Genomic DNA, 16,050 nt, shown 5'->3' with positions numbered 1-16,050 from the left:
TTCGTAACCAATTATAATCAACAAGTATAATTTATTATTATACTTAATTACTTTTATTTATAGATTTCAACAAAAACAAAAATAATTCATTTTTTATATTATACAAATTTGTAAATAATTAATTTGTTAAAATAATAAAATTAACCTAACTAACCTAAACCTATTAATTTTATCAATTTTTACTTTACCGATTATTTCACTAATTTTATACCACTTTTGTATTTTTCAAATAATCTAAAAATTCTCAATCAGTATGATATTTTTAATATAAACGTTAATTTTGCATACAAGTAGCGTAATTTTAACAAAAAGTATCAAAAATTCATACACAAACATAACACTATTATCATTATTATCAAAATTTGTAAGCGTTTGTAAGTGCGGATGGTTGATAAGGTTAGAAGCGTCTGGTGCGTTATGCGATAAAAGATTTCCAATGAGGCTGAAAAGTAAGTTCTATAAGACTGTAATGAGACCAGCTATGATATATGAATCAGAGTGTTGGGCGGTTGATAAGAAAGTAGAGAAGAAAATAAGTGTAGCAGAGATGATAATGCTTAGATGGATGAGTGGAGTGACTAGAGAAGATAGGATAAGGAACGAGCATATAAGAGGAAGTATAGGTGTAGTGTCAGTTGTGGAAGAGAGAAAATAGACTTAGACGGTTTGGTCATGTTATGAGGAGAGAGGAATCGGAAGCCGTAAGAACAGTCATAGAAATGAATGTTGAAGGAAGAAGAAGACCGAGGGATGTTACTGAATGCGATATGAGAACGGCCGATGTGAGTGATCGTTTNTTTCTAGACATGAACATTCGTAACCAATTATAATCAACAAGTATAATTTATTATTATACTTAATTACTTTTATTTATAGATTTAAACAAAAACAAAAACAATTCATTTTTTATATTATACAAATTTGTAAATAATTAATTTATTAAAATAATAAAATTAACCTAACTAACCTAAACATATTAATTTTATCAATTTTTACTTTACCGATTTTTTCATTAATTTTATACCATTTTTGTATTTTTCGATTCACAAAATTTGAAAAAATATGGAAATCCATTTAAAATTTTTCTGACTAGAAGAAGAAATCTTTTGAGTCATTATGTGACATTAGTTCAAATAATCTAAAAATTCTCAATCAGTATGATATTTTTAATATAAACGTTAATTTAGCATACAAGTAGCGTAATTTTAACAAAAAGTATCAAAAATTCATACACCAACATTACACTATTATCATTATTATCAAAATTTGTAAGCGTTTGTAAGTGCGGATGGTTGAAGAGGTTAGAAGCGTCTGGTGCGTTATGCGATAAAAGATTTCCAATGAGGCTGAAAGGTAAGTTCTATAAGACTGTAATGAGATCAGCTATGATATATGATTCAGAGTGTTGGGCGGTTGATAAGAAAGTAGAGCAGAGAACGAGTGTAACAGAGATGAAAATGCTTAGATGGATGAGTGGAGTGACTAGAGAAGATAGGATAAGGAACGAGCATATAAGAGGGAGTATAGGTGTAGTGTCAATTGTGGACGAGAGAAAATAGACTTAGACGGTTTGGTCATGTTATGAGGAGAGAGTAATCGGAAGCCGTAAGAACAGTCATAGAAATGAATGTTGAAGGAAGAAGAGGTAGAAGAAGACCAAGGGATGTTACTGAATGCGATATGAGAACGGCCGATGTGAGTGATCGTTCCAAGTGGAAGTTTAGATAAGGGGGACGACTCCAAGTAGTTGGGATTAAGACGAGGAAAAAGAAGAGGATCAAAATTTGTATGCGTTAAAGCTTCCAGTACGCGTATGTGAATATTTGAACATTGTTTTTAAGAGTGCAACTGTCTGGACTACATATACAAAATTTTAAACGAACTAGACTTTGGTTTATTATTTATTTATGTCATTGCAGAAATTTCAGTTAGCAATGAAACCGGAGGACCCGGAGCCTGACAATAGAAACATCGTTGCCGCTGTTCGTAACTTGGGAGTAGAAGTTGGCGGTGGCGGCACGCACGTCTGACTTGAATGGCTCGTCTGAAGAGTTCACCGTCTGAAACCTAGAGGCGGATATGGCACAGACAGCGCGCCTAGGACTGTTCTATGGCCATCGGAATCGGATCAGTCTTCAACATACCACATATTCTCTCGTTGGACAATAGTTACAGTGCAGTAAAATTTTCCATTTACTGAGACTGCGTTCCCCTTTATATTACTCAGCTGCCTATACAGCCAATTCCATAATTATCATTAAAAAAAAATATATGATACCTCAATGTTATAAGCATTTGATAAAGTAAACACATTGTATTTAGTGAAAAATGAAATTATTAACCGATTTTCGTATGATATATTATTAATACTCAACTGTTTTATTGTATCGTTACTCCAAGATTTAAGTATACTAGTTTTGACACTATTATATTTAGAAATTAAAAATATGTGAGTATGTGTGTGTGTTTTAAGTAGTGAATAAAATATATTCATGTTTTGAATATATTCATAACATAAGTTACTATTACTTATAATTAATGTCAAATATATAATTTACAATTAAGTCTTAAAAACAAAATGTCCTGTTCAATATACATCTAACATCTGATGTTGTACAAATTTGAGTAATAATTTATATGATAACATAAGCGTGTGATTTTTCAATCATAAATGTAAAATATTAAGTGTAATTGTGAATTTAGAGAATAAGTTATCAAGCGTTAATATTGTAAAATATAAATCACGAAGGGTTTGTTATTTATTAATAGTTCAGGTGTTTTAGCCTGTAGTAGATGATTTGATAATTAACTAGTATTAATATTTATTACAATTTCAGTGTTTAATATATATGTGCGTGTATGGATATTTAATTGTTTTAAAAGCTTTTAAATTTGAAAAATAATTATTGATGTTTTATAACTGTTGCGATTGAACTATAATAATATGGTAGAAATATGATAAAGTTCAAAGCTTTAGTTTACTTAAAAATATCAGAATCACTTTTGTATTCTTATATGAATGTTATGTTGTGTTCTTATCATGAATATTAGTTATATTGAAATCAGGTAAGAAACTATTGAAGCTTTAATTAGAATAAGTCTATATTAAGTTAATAATAATTCTTTTATAGGACTCAGTAGCAATAATATAATTATATATACAGTTACCAAAAATAATGATATGTATATGAATAATAATATTTAATTTTCATTTAAATAAAATTTTGATATTTTTTTTTTGTCAGAAGAAATGTTTGGTAAAATACTTACTGCTTTGTATAATACAAATAATAATGTTTTACTGTTATTTGAATACAATTTTAAACTTTTCATCAATTATCTTGTGTGTTAAAGAATTTAACAGTAGAAATCAAAGTAATTGTCTATTATTATAAAGTTTTTTTAATTTATATTTTTCAATCTATAAAATATATTAAAGATACCTCAATTAAACTCAATGAACATTTAAATTTGATTTTGGATATTAAAACTAAAATAGTTTAATAACAAAAAAAAAACTTTATAGTTTTTAACACAACTATAATTCTTGTATATTTTCTATAATCGATCCATGTATTATCTAAGTTTTATAAAAACAATCTATTGTAATGTATAAGGTCTGACACTTAGTAATTAAGTCAATAAAAATAAAAATATCTAAATGTCACTAATATTATCACTAATACTGTCATTTAAATTTAAAAAATGTACGATTTACTGCTTGTTAATATGATTAGTTTATATATTTATTAGTAAAATACTAATGTTTATTGATTTAATATCCAGAATTTATTTAACTTTTGTGTTAGTCTGAAGAATGCCAAAATTTTATTGATAGCACAGTATCATTTACTTTTACATTATAATAAAGCAAATGATACTAGTAAAATAACGGGTTTCTAAATCCGTTGTTTAATAATAGAAATTGTGAAATTAAAGTTATTTTCGAACAGTAAAAATATTCATAACAGTTATTATTATTTTTAAATAAGTGCAAAAATTAATGAAATTACTTAATTGTTATGTATTGAAAAAAAAAACTATAGAAATTTTAATAAAGTATACTATGATGGCAGCAAAACAAGTATACAGTATTTTTTATTTGGTTTCTTTTAGATGTATATTTTTCTCAATGTATAAATCATGAAGTATTTATTATTCTTAACCCTTACACCTTATAAGGATGTCAATTTTAATTTTTCAAATGGGAACATATTTAAATTATTAGCTTATTTATTAGGTAATGATCTAATATTAAAAATGACTGGTCGATAACAGCTTTTTGGGCGAATATTTCAATAGTTATTAACGGTATTATACCTAGCGCGGGAGAAAGAGTGAACCCGAGAAATAACTAATGGTAAAAATAACAATACTCGTGTCTGACATGTAGCCATCGTTATAAAATGTCAATAATGAGTTTGGATTAAACATATTATTAAATAAATTAATTAAAATTTTGAGGCCAAATTATTTATATTAGTGATTGCACTATGGAAAATACGCATATGACTTCTTTTCGACGGTAGGCCTTATATTCTTTTAAACAATTTATAAAATGTTACATAATTACATTACTGTAAGTTATTTTAGTAATTAGTTTATTCATTTGTGTGTTAGATAATGTCCATGCAAGATTTATTGCTTTTTACTCGGTAAATCGGGGATGAGTCTAAATTATTTGATCTTTATTATGATTGTTGGTTAGTTGGAAAAAATTATTCTTATTTTTTATTATAAGAATTAATTAAATGAATTTTTTCTAAACATTATCCAACTTCCACTTGATATTATCGGTTTTTATGTTATTATACACTGTTGAATTGTTAATTAAAACTTGACAATTTCAATTGTGTTTAAAATACATTTTTGCGAAAAATAATGTTTACACGTGTATGTGTGACAATAAGTGTCGGTGGATGTGTAAGCTAATAATTGATGGACCATAAGACATCAATAAACTCAATTAACAACAATAACAATATGTTTATTATTATGTTGTTCATTTATTATAAATATTAATACCATACTTGTCTTGATGGGTTACACCGTTAATGCGGGGTGACATTGAAAGTTCATATATGGTCAAAACCGTGGACGCGGGGAGTGGTCGTCACTCGTTCAGCGGTGGCGGAGAACCGGATCAAGGAAGCGACGCGGCGGCCTTCCATCACCTCCGTGTATATTTTGCGAGGAGCCTTTCCTCGTTGTACTAGGCACTAGCTGCCACTACTTCACGCTGAACGCTCAAGACAAAATTTCATTCGCATGTATTATTATGACTATAATCGGAACAGTGCGGGCGCTCGTGCAGTGTGCAATATTGTGATTGTCGTTCAAACGTTTATTTTTTTCTCTTTGACTCGTTACTCTGTTCATCAGGTAACTTTGTTTTGTATTTAATATTATGATCTGGCGATGGCGACTTTGTTAAAAAATGTGACCAACTGTATATGGCAAGCATTTAATTCGTTAGACACGGAAAATATCGGAACTGTTGTCAAATCTAAATTAAAAGTGAGTGCAGAATTCTTATCTATACAGGAGGGGATTAAAATTTCCTGATATGATAAATGTGTATTACTCATACTTATTATTGTTGTTGTTATTCATTTATTTAGAGTAAATCGTTAATGGTTTTTTTCTATTGATTCTATTTCACTTAAAATTGTATAATTATACAATTAATTAATTTAAATGTATTTTATGAGCCATACTTGTTGAGTTTCTGATTCCAATACAATGAATCATTGAATACAGTCATCTATAAAAGTCAATTGTTTGTTTTAAACTACGCTATCAAATTGCAATATTTACAAGAACGAAAAAAATACTTTTTGATTATTTGAATTTTCATTAAAATCGCTAAAATATACATAGTAATCGTTTTATAAATTAAATATATGTTATTTTTATTTTTATGACGTAGTAAAAGAGTGAAACAAAAAAATAAACCGAACAATTTATCTATCAAACCAGTTTTTAACTATCTTATAGGTGTTACACAAACTGTAAAAATTAATAAAATTGTGTGATGTTAGTTTTTTGAAGTACTTATTTACTGTGTCGATGAGAACGCTACTACTTTTTTTTTTTTTGCTTTTAGACAATTTTTTAAAACAATTTAATCAAGTTATTGTAATAAATAAATAAATCACACTATGAGTGCAAGAGGGCCATGTATCAAAAGTCATGACATTCGACATTTTTATACAATTCAATATAGTTTATTATTCTCTAAATATACAAGAAACTTACATAAAAGTTGACTTGAACTTAATATAAATATTAAAAATAATTTCAACTTATGAAAGGGTTTCTTGTACTCACAGTGTGAAGTATTAACTAAAGTATTCTTAAAAGGTAGTCTATTAAAATACATTTATTAGCAAAATAATGCTACTACGTTCTATTAAACTAAATTATTTAAGTACTTGGAAATATAGCATGATTTCTCCATTAGTATTAAAATTTCTGTTTGAAATCCAAAAAGTTTTATTTACTTATAATAGGATTCAAAGAAACAATTTACATATGAGTACTATTAAATATATTAATATGACGAATCAATAATCAAATTTTTATTAAATTACTATTAACATTATGATGTTAGATGATTTTGATTCTACTCACAAAAATTCTTCGAAGTTTGAGCTAGGAAGGTTCCAAAATCCATAGGTGCAATTTCAAAATTCTCCTGGAGGGGCGTAAAATATTTATATTAAACAGAACCATCGAATGAACCATACTTAGTACCACCCGTTCCGGAATACCTATACTGGTATTACAATGGTTATTATAATAAATAATTCTTAAGTAAACAAATTATTTGGCAAATCCTTTTTAATATAAATCATAGATAAATTTGTAAATTTATTAATGCATTAATCATTGAAGAATATTGAAAAATCTAGACACGGTAAGATTGTAAGAGAAGCTAAACCGCTCCAAGTCCCCCCAATTTTCGCTTGTGTCTAAATCTATTAATGATATTTATTCACAATGATAAAAACATACCAGTGGTTACGAAATAAGTAGAGGAAATTCTTCAAATAGTATAGATTGCTTAAATAATAAAAAATAAATATTTCTGACTGAAATCCTGCAAGTAAAATTAATAAAGTATTACAGTGTATAATTCTATACAGTATGTCATGTTAAATGTATAACATAGTATTACGGAGTAAAAGTAGGAGTAACTCAGCATTTCAATTTATCGTTCAATTTTTATAGATGATATGGATTACAGAAAGTAAATTTAAAAAATAAATATATGATTTAGACATTTTTTTTCTAAGTCCGGTTATGGCACCTTGTAGTTTTTAGAATTTAAATCGTGAAAAAATTTTTTTTTTTAATTTTCCTTTAAAAGTGATTCTAATTATAATAATTTGGTTGTAACGTGGTAATTATCAACACGTCATTGGTTTTAATAAGTAAATGAGTAAATACAACATATAATCATTTTCAGTTGAAGTTAATAAAAATAATTGTGAGTTATTTGTATCAGAAATAATCTGTAAAAGTTATTAGTGATTTCGTAGTTTAAATTAAAATATTAAAATAAATTTTTTAAAAAAAATTATATAATACATATTTAAAAAAAAAAAAAACCAGTAACAACTAAATAATATATTTTACCGAGAAAATAAAAGTAGTTTATCAGGGCATATTTAATTGAATAATGGATGTAGATCAGAATAATTCTAAAATTATTTTAGTCGCGTTTGTTTAAGGTTGTTTTTATTAACATATTTTTTATTTACATATTTAATGTGGGAACATAATGTTTTCTTTAATTCTTTGGCGAGACTGTTAGAAATAGACATAAATAAAAAAAACTATTAGAGAAAAATAATTTGTTTTTGTATTGAAATACCATATTGTTAAAAGTTAAATAAATCACAGCTTCCTACTGCACATGTTTCCTAACTTGTTTCCTAATGTAAATGCAGTTTTATATCTATACCGTTGATAAAAAATAATTTTTGTACTCTCATGTAGATAAGAACTTCATAATGACTATTATATTAATTATATGAAGTAATACACATAGTGAAATACATGGCATTTATTTTTATCGTATCTGTTATCAAATTAATAACTAACTGTCATGTAGGTTTATGTAATAAAATAAATTAATATATCGTCAAGCAAAATATTTTTCTGGTAAAAAAAAAATAATATATTTCTCATATAGACATAAAAAAATTCGACATGAAAATATTTTTATTTACATTAATTTCAGATATTTTTTATTACTTAACTAATTATAGATAAAAATGAATTAATAATTGTTTTACTTGTATTAGTTAATAGAAAATGACTATTTTTAAGATATATATAGTTTAGTTTCGAACAATTATTGCAAAGATGTATTGTTTACAATAAGTTACTGCATTTAATGATGATAATATAAATTACCTGTAAAATAGGATCTGAAAAACTACTATTGTAAGATTTTAATTTTAAAAACGTGTATAATTATAAAAATTTATGTTTATAATTGAATTACTAGAATATTACATACAACATGTGTTCACAAAGGATTTATCATTTCACCGTATGTTGTGGGCGAATATAATTATATTAATATAATTATAAATTCATTTATAGTATGTCTTTGTAGTCTGGAGAAATGAAATGTTTCATTTATAATTGTTAAGTAGATAAAAAATTAAAAGTGCATACGTAGAAAAAATATGGCACAAACGGTATTCCAATAATGAATAAAAGACAAATAGAATTATTGTTCACATTAAATGTTTTTAAATATAGTATTCCCATTTAAAAACTACAACACATACTTGCAAAGATTAGAAACTTTAAGATAAGCATAAATTATGGTTATAGGTTTTAACGGCCAACATTGGAATTCTACTCGATCTCTATGGTGTTGAAAAAGGTCTTGAACATTACAGAAGTACTTCTAGTTTAAACTTTCAGCACTTCAAATATTATCTTCTCAGAGAGGTTAGTATGGAAATGTTTTTATATGTATTAACTAATAGAGTCTAATTATAATTTATTTGAGAGGTATTATTATTTTTCATTCAGTGGTTTAATTGTATTTCATAAAATAAAGAAATGACTGACTTATAAAAAAGTTGGATCAGTACTTAGAGATGTAGAAAACATAACATAAAAAAGAAGAAATTTAAAATAATGGTTATCTATGTACACTTCTTCACCACGCGTTTCCTCCAGATAAATTCTATAAATGTAAATAAATTTCTAGTACTGGTTTAGAAATGTTTACCGATTAAACATGTTTTATTAGGTATTCTTTTATTTTGTTAGACATAGTAACTATAATAATTGATTTATGTCATTGAAATTTTAAAGGTTTTTTTGTCCTTGCCAAATACTTTGTCGTTACCGATACTTCAAGAATTTGAATCTAAAATAGATGAGACTTGTTGGTTAATATGTAAAAAAGATTATTTAAAAAAATGTCAAGTATTACCAGAAGATTGCATGTACAAATTGTTCAGGGTATTTTGTTTCTTGTCCGAGTTGCAAACCGATCCAGAACGACCAAATCGATTTCAAGTAATATCAGTAGTCTATAAATTCCGTATGAAATTTACTAGTTTTTTCTTACAGGTAATAATGGATACATCGGAAGTAGGCCTAGTAGCTTCACAAATAGTTACTTCACTAGGAGCCGATTGGGACCAATCCGGATTTGAAGAGCTTATAGGTAATGCAAACGGATTTCAGTTTAGTACTTTTTTAACATTATTAGAGAAAAAATATTTGACCGACGTGGATCGAGCTGGTCTAGTAGAAGCCCTTAACGCTGTAACTAATATGTTTATCGACGACATTATTAAAAAGGTTTGATTTCTAGTATTTTATAGAATTTAAAAACTTAGAATAAGTCTACATAATATAATTTTTATATTTTTTAAGGGTGTATTATTAAAGCGAGGTTATTTGTTACCAACATTACGCGAGTATTGGTTCGTTTTAAAGCCTTGTCAATTACTCTATTATAAAAGTGAAGAAGAGAAAGAACAGTGCGGTTCTATCATGTTGGATCCAAGATGTTGGGTGGATTCAAATTTACAACGCATTATGCTACATACTACAGAAAGAACTTTTGAGTTAGCAACTAAAGATCATAGGTAATGTTAAGTATTACCCAAATTAAAAAAAATTGTTATTAATTTTGTTAATATTGTTTTACTTAATCAAATAAATTTTAGGAGTAGACTTCAATGGTTATCTGCATTGAAACTTGCCATATCCTACTCGGCTGGGACTGAAGGTTATCAACGAACGTTGTTGCGTAGAAGACAAAAGAGAAGAAAAGCAGAATTACAAGAAAAACAAAGAAGAAGTAGTATAATACACGATATGGATGCTCAACTACAGGCAGAAAAGCAGGTAAGATTTACAGAAAAAATCTGATTGCCGTGTTATGAAAATCTCCTATGTTTTATAGGCAAGAGTAGCAATGGAAATTCAAGCTAAAGAACTGAGAGTAGCCAGTGAAAAACACGTAGAAGCACTTGAAAATATGCTGGAAGAAGAAACACAGGCAAAGCGTGATGAAGAAATAGTACGAAACTTACAAGCTAGGTAAAATTAAAATATCGATCAATTTAGATTTAGGTTAATTGTCATTTTTACTAGGAACGCGTCGATATGAATTATTTCAGACAAACCAATAACTGATCCGATATTACAAGTTATACTCAAAAAAATAAAAATTTTATTATATTTGAAAAATTATAGGGCGGTTTTAAAAATTGATTTTTTAATTATACAAATAAAATTATTTTAATGCTTTAAAAATAATTTGTGTAAATTTGAAATTATTGTTAATATATGCCTTGATGTCTATGAAGTTGGATAAAGTCGTTAGTTTAAAAAAAATAAGCTAAATTTTTTGTTTATATTATCTTATGTTTAAATTTACGGTTGTAACTCAATAAATAGAAAATGTTAAAAGAATTTCAAAAACGTAATTTTTATACAATGTAAAGAATTAAATGTCATTATTATTTCTATTTAAAGTAAAAAATATACACACTTTCATAGATTTTGAAATACTATATTTTATATTTTTATAAATTTTACCATAGAAACGAATAAGTTATATACAATTGAAGTGTATATCCTATAGATGATTTAAAGTTAAAGATATCTATATAGTTAAATTAGATAATCTAATAAAATTACAAGTAGAACAGAAAAATGAAAACAATTCATTTTGAGAAATGTTATTGCGTTTTTGAAGAAAATATAGGTTCATATCGATATTGACCTCCTAATTATTTTTCACTTATTGTCATTAGGGTTTTAAGGGAAGAATGGGAAAAGAGAGAAGAACTCGAAAGACTGCAAGAAGAGCAGAAGTTACTATTGGAACAAGAACGGGAAAAACGAATGGAATTTGAAATAAAACAAAGAGAAAAAGAAAACCAATTACTAGGTAAATTATTTCATAAAAATCTGTTATACTTTTAATAAGACATTAGTACTAATTATAATGTATCTTTAATTAATTTTAGAAGCACAACAAAGACTAATCGAATTGGAAGCTGAAAAACAAAGATTAGACGATGAGTTAAGTCGAGCTCAAAAGAAAATTAGTTTTACAGAAAAAGCTGTGACATCATTAACGGTTTTACAGCAGGTTAAATCTGTTTTATTTTAAAGTTATTGTTCAGATTTAAATGGATCTATTTAAAGTTTGAAAGTCAGAAATTCTAAATGATAGTATACTTTACAAAGCAACGTCAAATATTTAAAATTATTTTCTATTTATCGAGTTTTATAAATTGTTTGATCGATGGAAACAAATATTTTAATAACAATGGCATATTGGATCAATCAGTCGCCGCTTTAGCAATACTGTTTGCTATTGGTTCTCGGATAGGTGACCATATAGGAACTTTAATAATAACGCATACCTTACCCTTATTTTGGCACCTTCGGCCACAATAAGGTCACATCAGGTAAACAGCTGTGTAAAAACCTGTTGAATCGATTCCAAATAGTTGGGATAGACGCTCAGGAGATGAATTAATCATAGAACGTAAATTTTGAGATATTATAAGATTATTTGTAATACTGATTTTTTGTATTAAAATTGAAATTTATATTAAGAATTATCATTTTGGTATTATATAGTATTTAAGAGGAAATCAGGTTAGTTGTTAAGAATAATGGGAAAATCATTACTTATTTAACACATATGATTAATTTTAATGAATGGGTAGTATTAATTAAAACTATAATTAATTCATAAATAGATAGGCATTTTTATAGTTATTGGTTAATATAAAAATGATGAAATTTCGTTTTAATTATTTGTAATCTGTTTGAATTAAAATACATTATGTAGGTACATGAAATATTCATTTTATTTTACATTTATTAAATGAAATAGTATCTAAATAGAAAAACTTCAGACGCTCTATACTTCTTAATTTGATTTACCAACTCAAAATTAATGATTACAATAGTTATTTGTTAGAATAACTTAATTTAACATAAAGAAGTTATATATAAATATATATGATAAAATATTATTTTATAAGACAAGTGGTAACTCTAATTGGCTGTTTTTTAGTTTGATAATGAAAATTATTATTTAATTAATAAAAAGCAAAAATTATTCAAATATCTAACAAACTAAATTAAAAACAAATATTCTTAGTATTAAATTAGTTATTTATTTTACAAAATACAAAATAAACTAAAAATCTACTTAAAAAAAAATTTTTTTTTTAATTTTTTATTTATAGGACGAAAATTTGACTGCAAAACCACAAGTTAAAGTTCGAAGAACTATGTCTTTTATACCATCAACTAAAGAAAGGCCAATTCAATTTTTTAAGTGATTAAAAATAACTATATTATTTAATTGTTGTCAGTACTTATTGAAAGTTGTAAAGTTTAATTATTTATTAATAAATTTATATTAACTATGTTTAAAATTAATTTTGTTAACTTATATGAAATATGATTATTCGTATTTACAACATATGATATTGTATTTTGCTCAAGTAAAATTAGTCAAAGTATTAAAATAAAAATAAAAATTATTACATTGTGAATTATTTTAATTACACTTCTCAATAATTGTGAAATTATTTAAATGCTGTATCTCTAGGGCGATATGGAATCCCTCTGGCTTTCATTTCTCTAATAAAAGTTGGAGGCAATCGTCCAGCCACTGAAATGGCATAAATTCCTTTAGTAAATCTATCTGAAAATAAAATTTATTACATATAATTAATTAAAGTTAAGATAATTATTTAAGCTTAATTCAATATTTATTTTTATTAACAATTTTTATTTAAGTGAAGAATTCTACGGTGTTGTCCTAAGAACAACCTGAATAAGATTTTTGAGAAAGCTAGTACCATCTCAAATAGCAATGATTAAAAAAATAATGTTAGAGAATAATTTTAACAAGATTAGTGTAAAATTATGTTGTTAAAAAATGAAAAATGTTATTGAAGCTACTGATATAACTTAAAAGAGGAATGTTGTACTTAAAAAAAATTCAAATTCTAGGTAGTTTGTTTTTTTTAGAACAAGAGGTCTAAATTGGTCTAATTTAATAAGACTAAACCAGTAAAAACCACCCATTAGTGTTCCAATATAAACCCCCCATTTGATAATTCTTAATATATTAATATGTATCAATATTATATAAAATTAATGATTTAGTGCTTCTCATATAAATGATTTTATTTAAAAATAATTTGAATTAAAGATTTAACTACTAAAAATAAAACGAAACAAAACAACAAATAATATCTAATAATTTCACAATTTATGGAAAAATTCTATTGGTAGACATACTTATAGAAGTTTCAATCAATTTAAATGTCATAAGAAATAATTATAAATACATTTATTAAATACAGTAAGTGCATTTATCTAAGTAAATATATATTTTTCAAAAAAATATAGAAATATTTTTTTTTTAATTTAGTATATAAGTATATATTGATAAACTCAATATTTAAAAATATCATACTAAAAACTGCTTTTGTCAACACAAAAAGAGTTATAGTAAATACCCAATCTTTAGGGTTTTTAGTATGTTAATAACTAATCATGTTCCTATAATTTTGAATCTAATTTACTGAACTATTACTATACACTTTTTTGACTAGTATTATATGCTAATTTGTATAAATATTTTTATATTTAATTTTTTAAATTATCAAAAATATAAATACTTTATAGAATTTTTTATATTATAAATTTGATGATAAAGGAAAAAGTAATTATTTCTTTTTTCTTTACATTTACTTCTTACGTATATATATATATATATATATATTGTTTTATTGATAATATCACTAATCAATAAGTAAATAATATAAATATAAATATAACATTTTAAAACAATGAAAAACTCACTAATTTTTTGCCATCTAGCCACCCAACTATCGTCAGGACTCATTAAAGCTACCATTCTGCAATATGAAAACAAGTTAAACCAGTTTAATAATATTTATTTAAGTAAAATAAATCAATGTACAACAGACCCATCAAAGTTAGAACTTGTACAATCATACACATGATCTCGGTTATTTTTCATCCGAAGGAACTCATCACAGTTGTCACAACCATCAAATTCAAATTGATCAAAAGTCTAACAAAAATAAATACATATATTAAATAAAATAATGATATAAATGAATTAAATTATTACTAAACTTTTAAATCTGAAATCTGAAAACTGAAAACTAATGAAAAAAAATCTTGAACTGTTAGGTACATATTGTAACTAGCATAGTATTGTATATAGTTTTAAGTTTATATACATTATTTTAATTTGTATTTAATATATACATGCAAGAGTTGTAAAATTAAAAACTAAATTAAAACTAAAAAATTAGATTATGAACCACTCTAGTTTGATTTTTCAAATAGTTTTAATTTTGTATATTAGATGTCTCAACTATGAGAATTTCTAAATATGATATTCATATTTATATAAATTTATTTCTTAATTATAAATAATTTTTTTTTTTTTAGAAAGATCATAGTGTATAGATAATATTTATCATAACCATATGTAACAAACAACTTAAAAAAATGATTTAAAAATTAAATAAGTTTACCACTAAATTTATAACTGCAATTTAAATTTCACATTTGTAAAATTTTGAATTTAAATAATAAATGATATTAGTGTTTTTAACAATAATTTAATACATTATCGGTTAAAATATAATAAATACCTTAATTAATGAACAAACTAAACAAGCTCTAGCAGATCGCATATCTTTCGGTATTGAATCAAGAGACATTATGAATGTCTTTATTTATTAAGCTTAGGATACTAAAATTTATACAATGTATTGGTCAGTTTTAGAAATCAAGCAGGTAAAATTTTTTGTAAAAAAATTATAGTGGATCTTCTAGGTCTACGGACATAATGCTATCACGTTGATAAATCACCAAATATTATCAATAATTAAATGGTTTTCATAAGGGGTTTTCAAATCATATAAAAATAACTAGCGACATCTACCTTTGTATAAATGAGATTCAATACCAATTTTAAAGACATGTTGGTATAATAAAATGAATAAATGTATTTTTATGATGCATCATAGACATTCTTTAACAAAAGCAGGATAGACCCATCGGGATATCAGGATATTGCTAGTTGGGTTTATTTTTACTTAATGAACCGCCCCGTTTAGCTTTTTAATTTGCCCCCAAAATTCTATTTTTCGAAAAAATGTTGACATTTTATTTAACCATAACTTTTATGCTTGTATGTTGTATAAAAATTTAAACTTCTAGCCAATCATTTAAATGTAAATAAAAAAAAGAAAAAGTAATTGACTTAAATAAAATTTATTGACTAGAATAAAAACGGGAGAAATTGCTGACTATAATAAATTGAGCACAGTAGGAAGGAATAACATATCCTATGAACATTTATGATTTACAAAAAAATTTATGTTAATTATTTTATTAAATTGATATTAATGAGTGGAGAGAATGAAAAAATCATAAATCTTCAAAATAAAATCATGTCGCATAACTGATCAATATAGG

At 25.3% G+C, this 16,050-nt stretch overlaps 3 protein-coding genes across 3 annotated transcripts in view; 2 read left to right on the top strand and 1 right to left on the bottom strand.

Annotated features, from left to right (window-relative positions):
* LOC126900253 (sodium-dependent serotonin transporter) overlaps nucleotides 1-3,184 on the top strand; it is a 31,472-nt gene extending 28,288 nt beyond the window's left edge. Inside the window, exon 12 of the mRNA XM_050675835.1 lies at nucleotides 1,920-3,184. Within this exon, the coding sequence (XP_050531792.1) occupies nucleotides 1,920-2,030 (111 nt within the window). The 3' untranslated portion in view covers nucleotides 2,031-3,184. The remainder of the gene's footprint in view (nucleotides 1-1,919) is intronic.
* A 1,963-nt stretch (nucleotides 3,185-5,147) lies between these two features.
* LOC126900254 (switch-associated protein 70-like) lies at nucleotides 5,148-12,957 on the top strand. The gene is made up of 10 exons (XM_050675836.1): nucleotides 5,148-5,517; nucleotides 8,854-8,973; nucleotides 9,346-9,552; nucleotides 9,607-9,840; nucleotides 9,916-10,130; nucleotides 10,212-10,392; nucleotides 10,451-10,587; nucleotides 11,307-11,443; nucleotides 11,523-11,647; nucleotides 12,762-12,957. The coding sequence occupies exons 1-10, from the start codon at nucleotides 5,419-5,421 to the stop codon at nucleotides 12,855-12,857; spliced, it is 1,551 nt and encodes a 516-aa protein (XP_050531793.1). The 5' UTR covers nucleotides 5,148-5,418; the 3' UTR covers nucleotides 12,858-12,957.
* Nucleotides 12,958-13,007: 50 nt separating this feature from the next.
* LOC126900255 (transcription elongation factor SPT4) lies at nucleotides 13,008-15,443 on the bottom strand. Its single transcript, XM_050675839.1, has 4 exons — nucleotides 15,222-15,443; nucleotides 14,523-14,629; nucleotides 14,395-14,450; nucleotides 13,008-13,225 (listed from the first exon to the last, which is right to left on the bottom strand). The coding sequence occupies exons 1-4, from the start codon at nucleotides 15,288-15,290 to the stop codon at nucleotides 13,107-13,109; spliced, it is 351 nt and encodes a 116-aa protein (XP_050531796.1). The 5' UTR covers nucleotides 15,291-15,443; the 3' UTR covers nucleotides 13,008-13,106.
* Nucleotides 15,444-16,050: the final 607 nt, after the last annotated feature.

Source organism: Daktulosphaira vitifoliae, unplaced genomic scaffold (assembly GCF_025091365.1).
Source record: "Daktulosphaira vitifoliae isolate Bord-2020 unplaced genomic scaffold, ASM2509136v1 Scaffold_3, whole genome shotgun sequence".
NCBI classification, from domain to species: domain Eukaryota; kingdom Metazoa; phylum Arthropoda; class Insecta; order Hemiptera; family Phylloxeridae; genus Daktulosphaira; species Daktulosphaira vitifoliae.
The sequence above is the reverse complement of the archived record's forward strand: the minus strand, read 5'-3'. Positions and strand labels throughout refer to the sequence as shown.

Coding starts and splice junctions, on each gene's coding strand:
- LOC126900254 (XM_050675836.1), top strand. CDS start 5,419: ATGGCGACTTTGTTAAAAAATGTGACCAACTGTATATGGCAAGCATTT. Junction 5,518..8,853: donor TTGTCAAATCTAAATTAAAA/GTGAGTGCAGAA, acceptor TTATGGTTATAG/GTTTTAACGGCCAACATTGG. Junction 10,393..10,450: donor AACTACAGGCAGAAAAGCAG/GTAAGATTTACA, acceptor TATGTTTTATAG/GCAAGAGTAGCAATGGAAAT.
- LOC126900255 (XM_050675839.1), bottom strand. CDS start 15,290: ATGTCTCTTGATTCAATACCGAAAGATATGCGATCTGCTAGAGCTTGT. Junction 14,630..15,221: donor TAGTTTGTTCATTAATTAAG/GTATTTATTATA, acceptor TATTTTTGTTAG/ACTTTTGATCAATTTGAATT. Junction 13,226..14,394: donor GGCTAGATGGCAAAAAATTA/GTGAGTTTTTCA, acceptor TTTTATTTTCAG/ATAGATTTACTAAAGGAATT.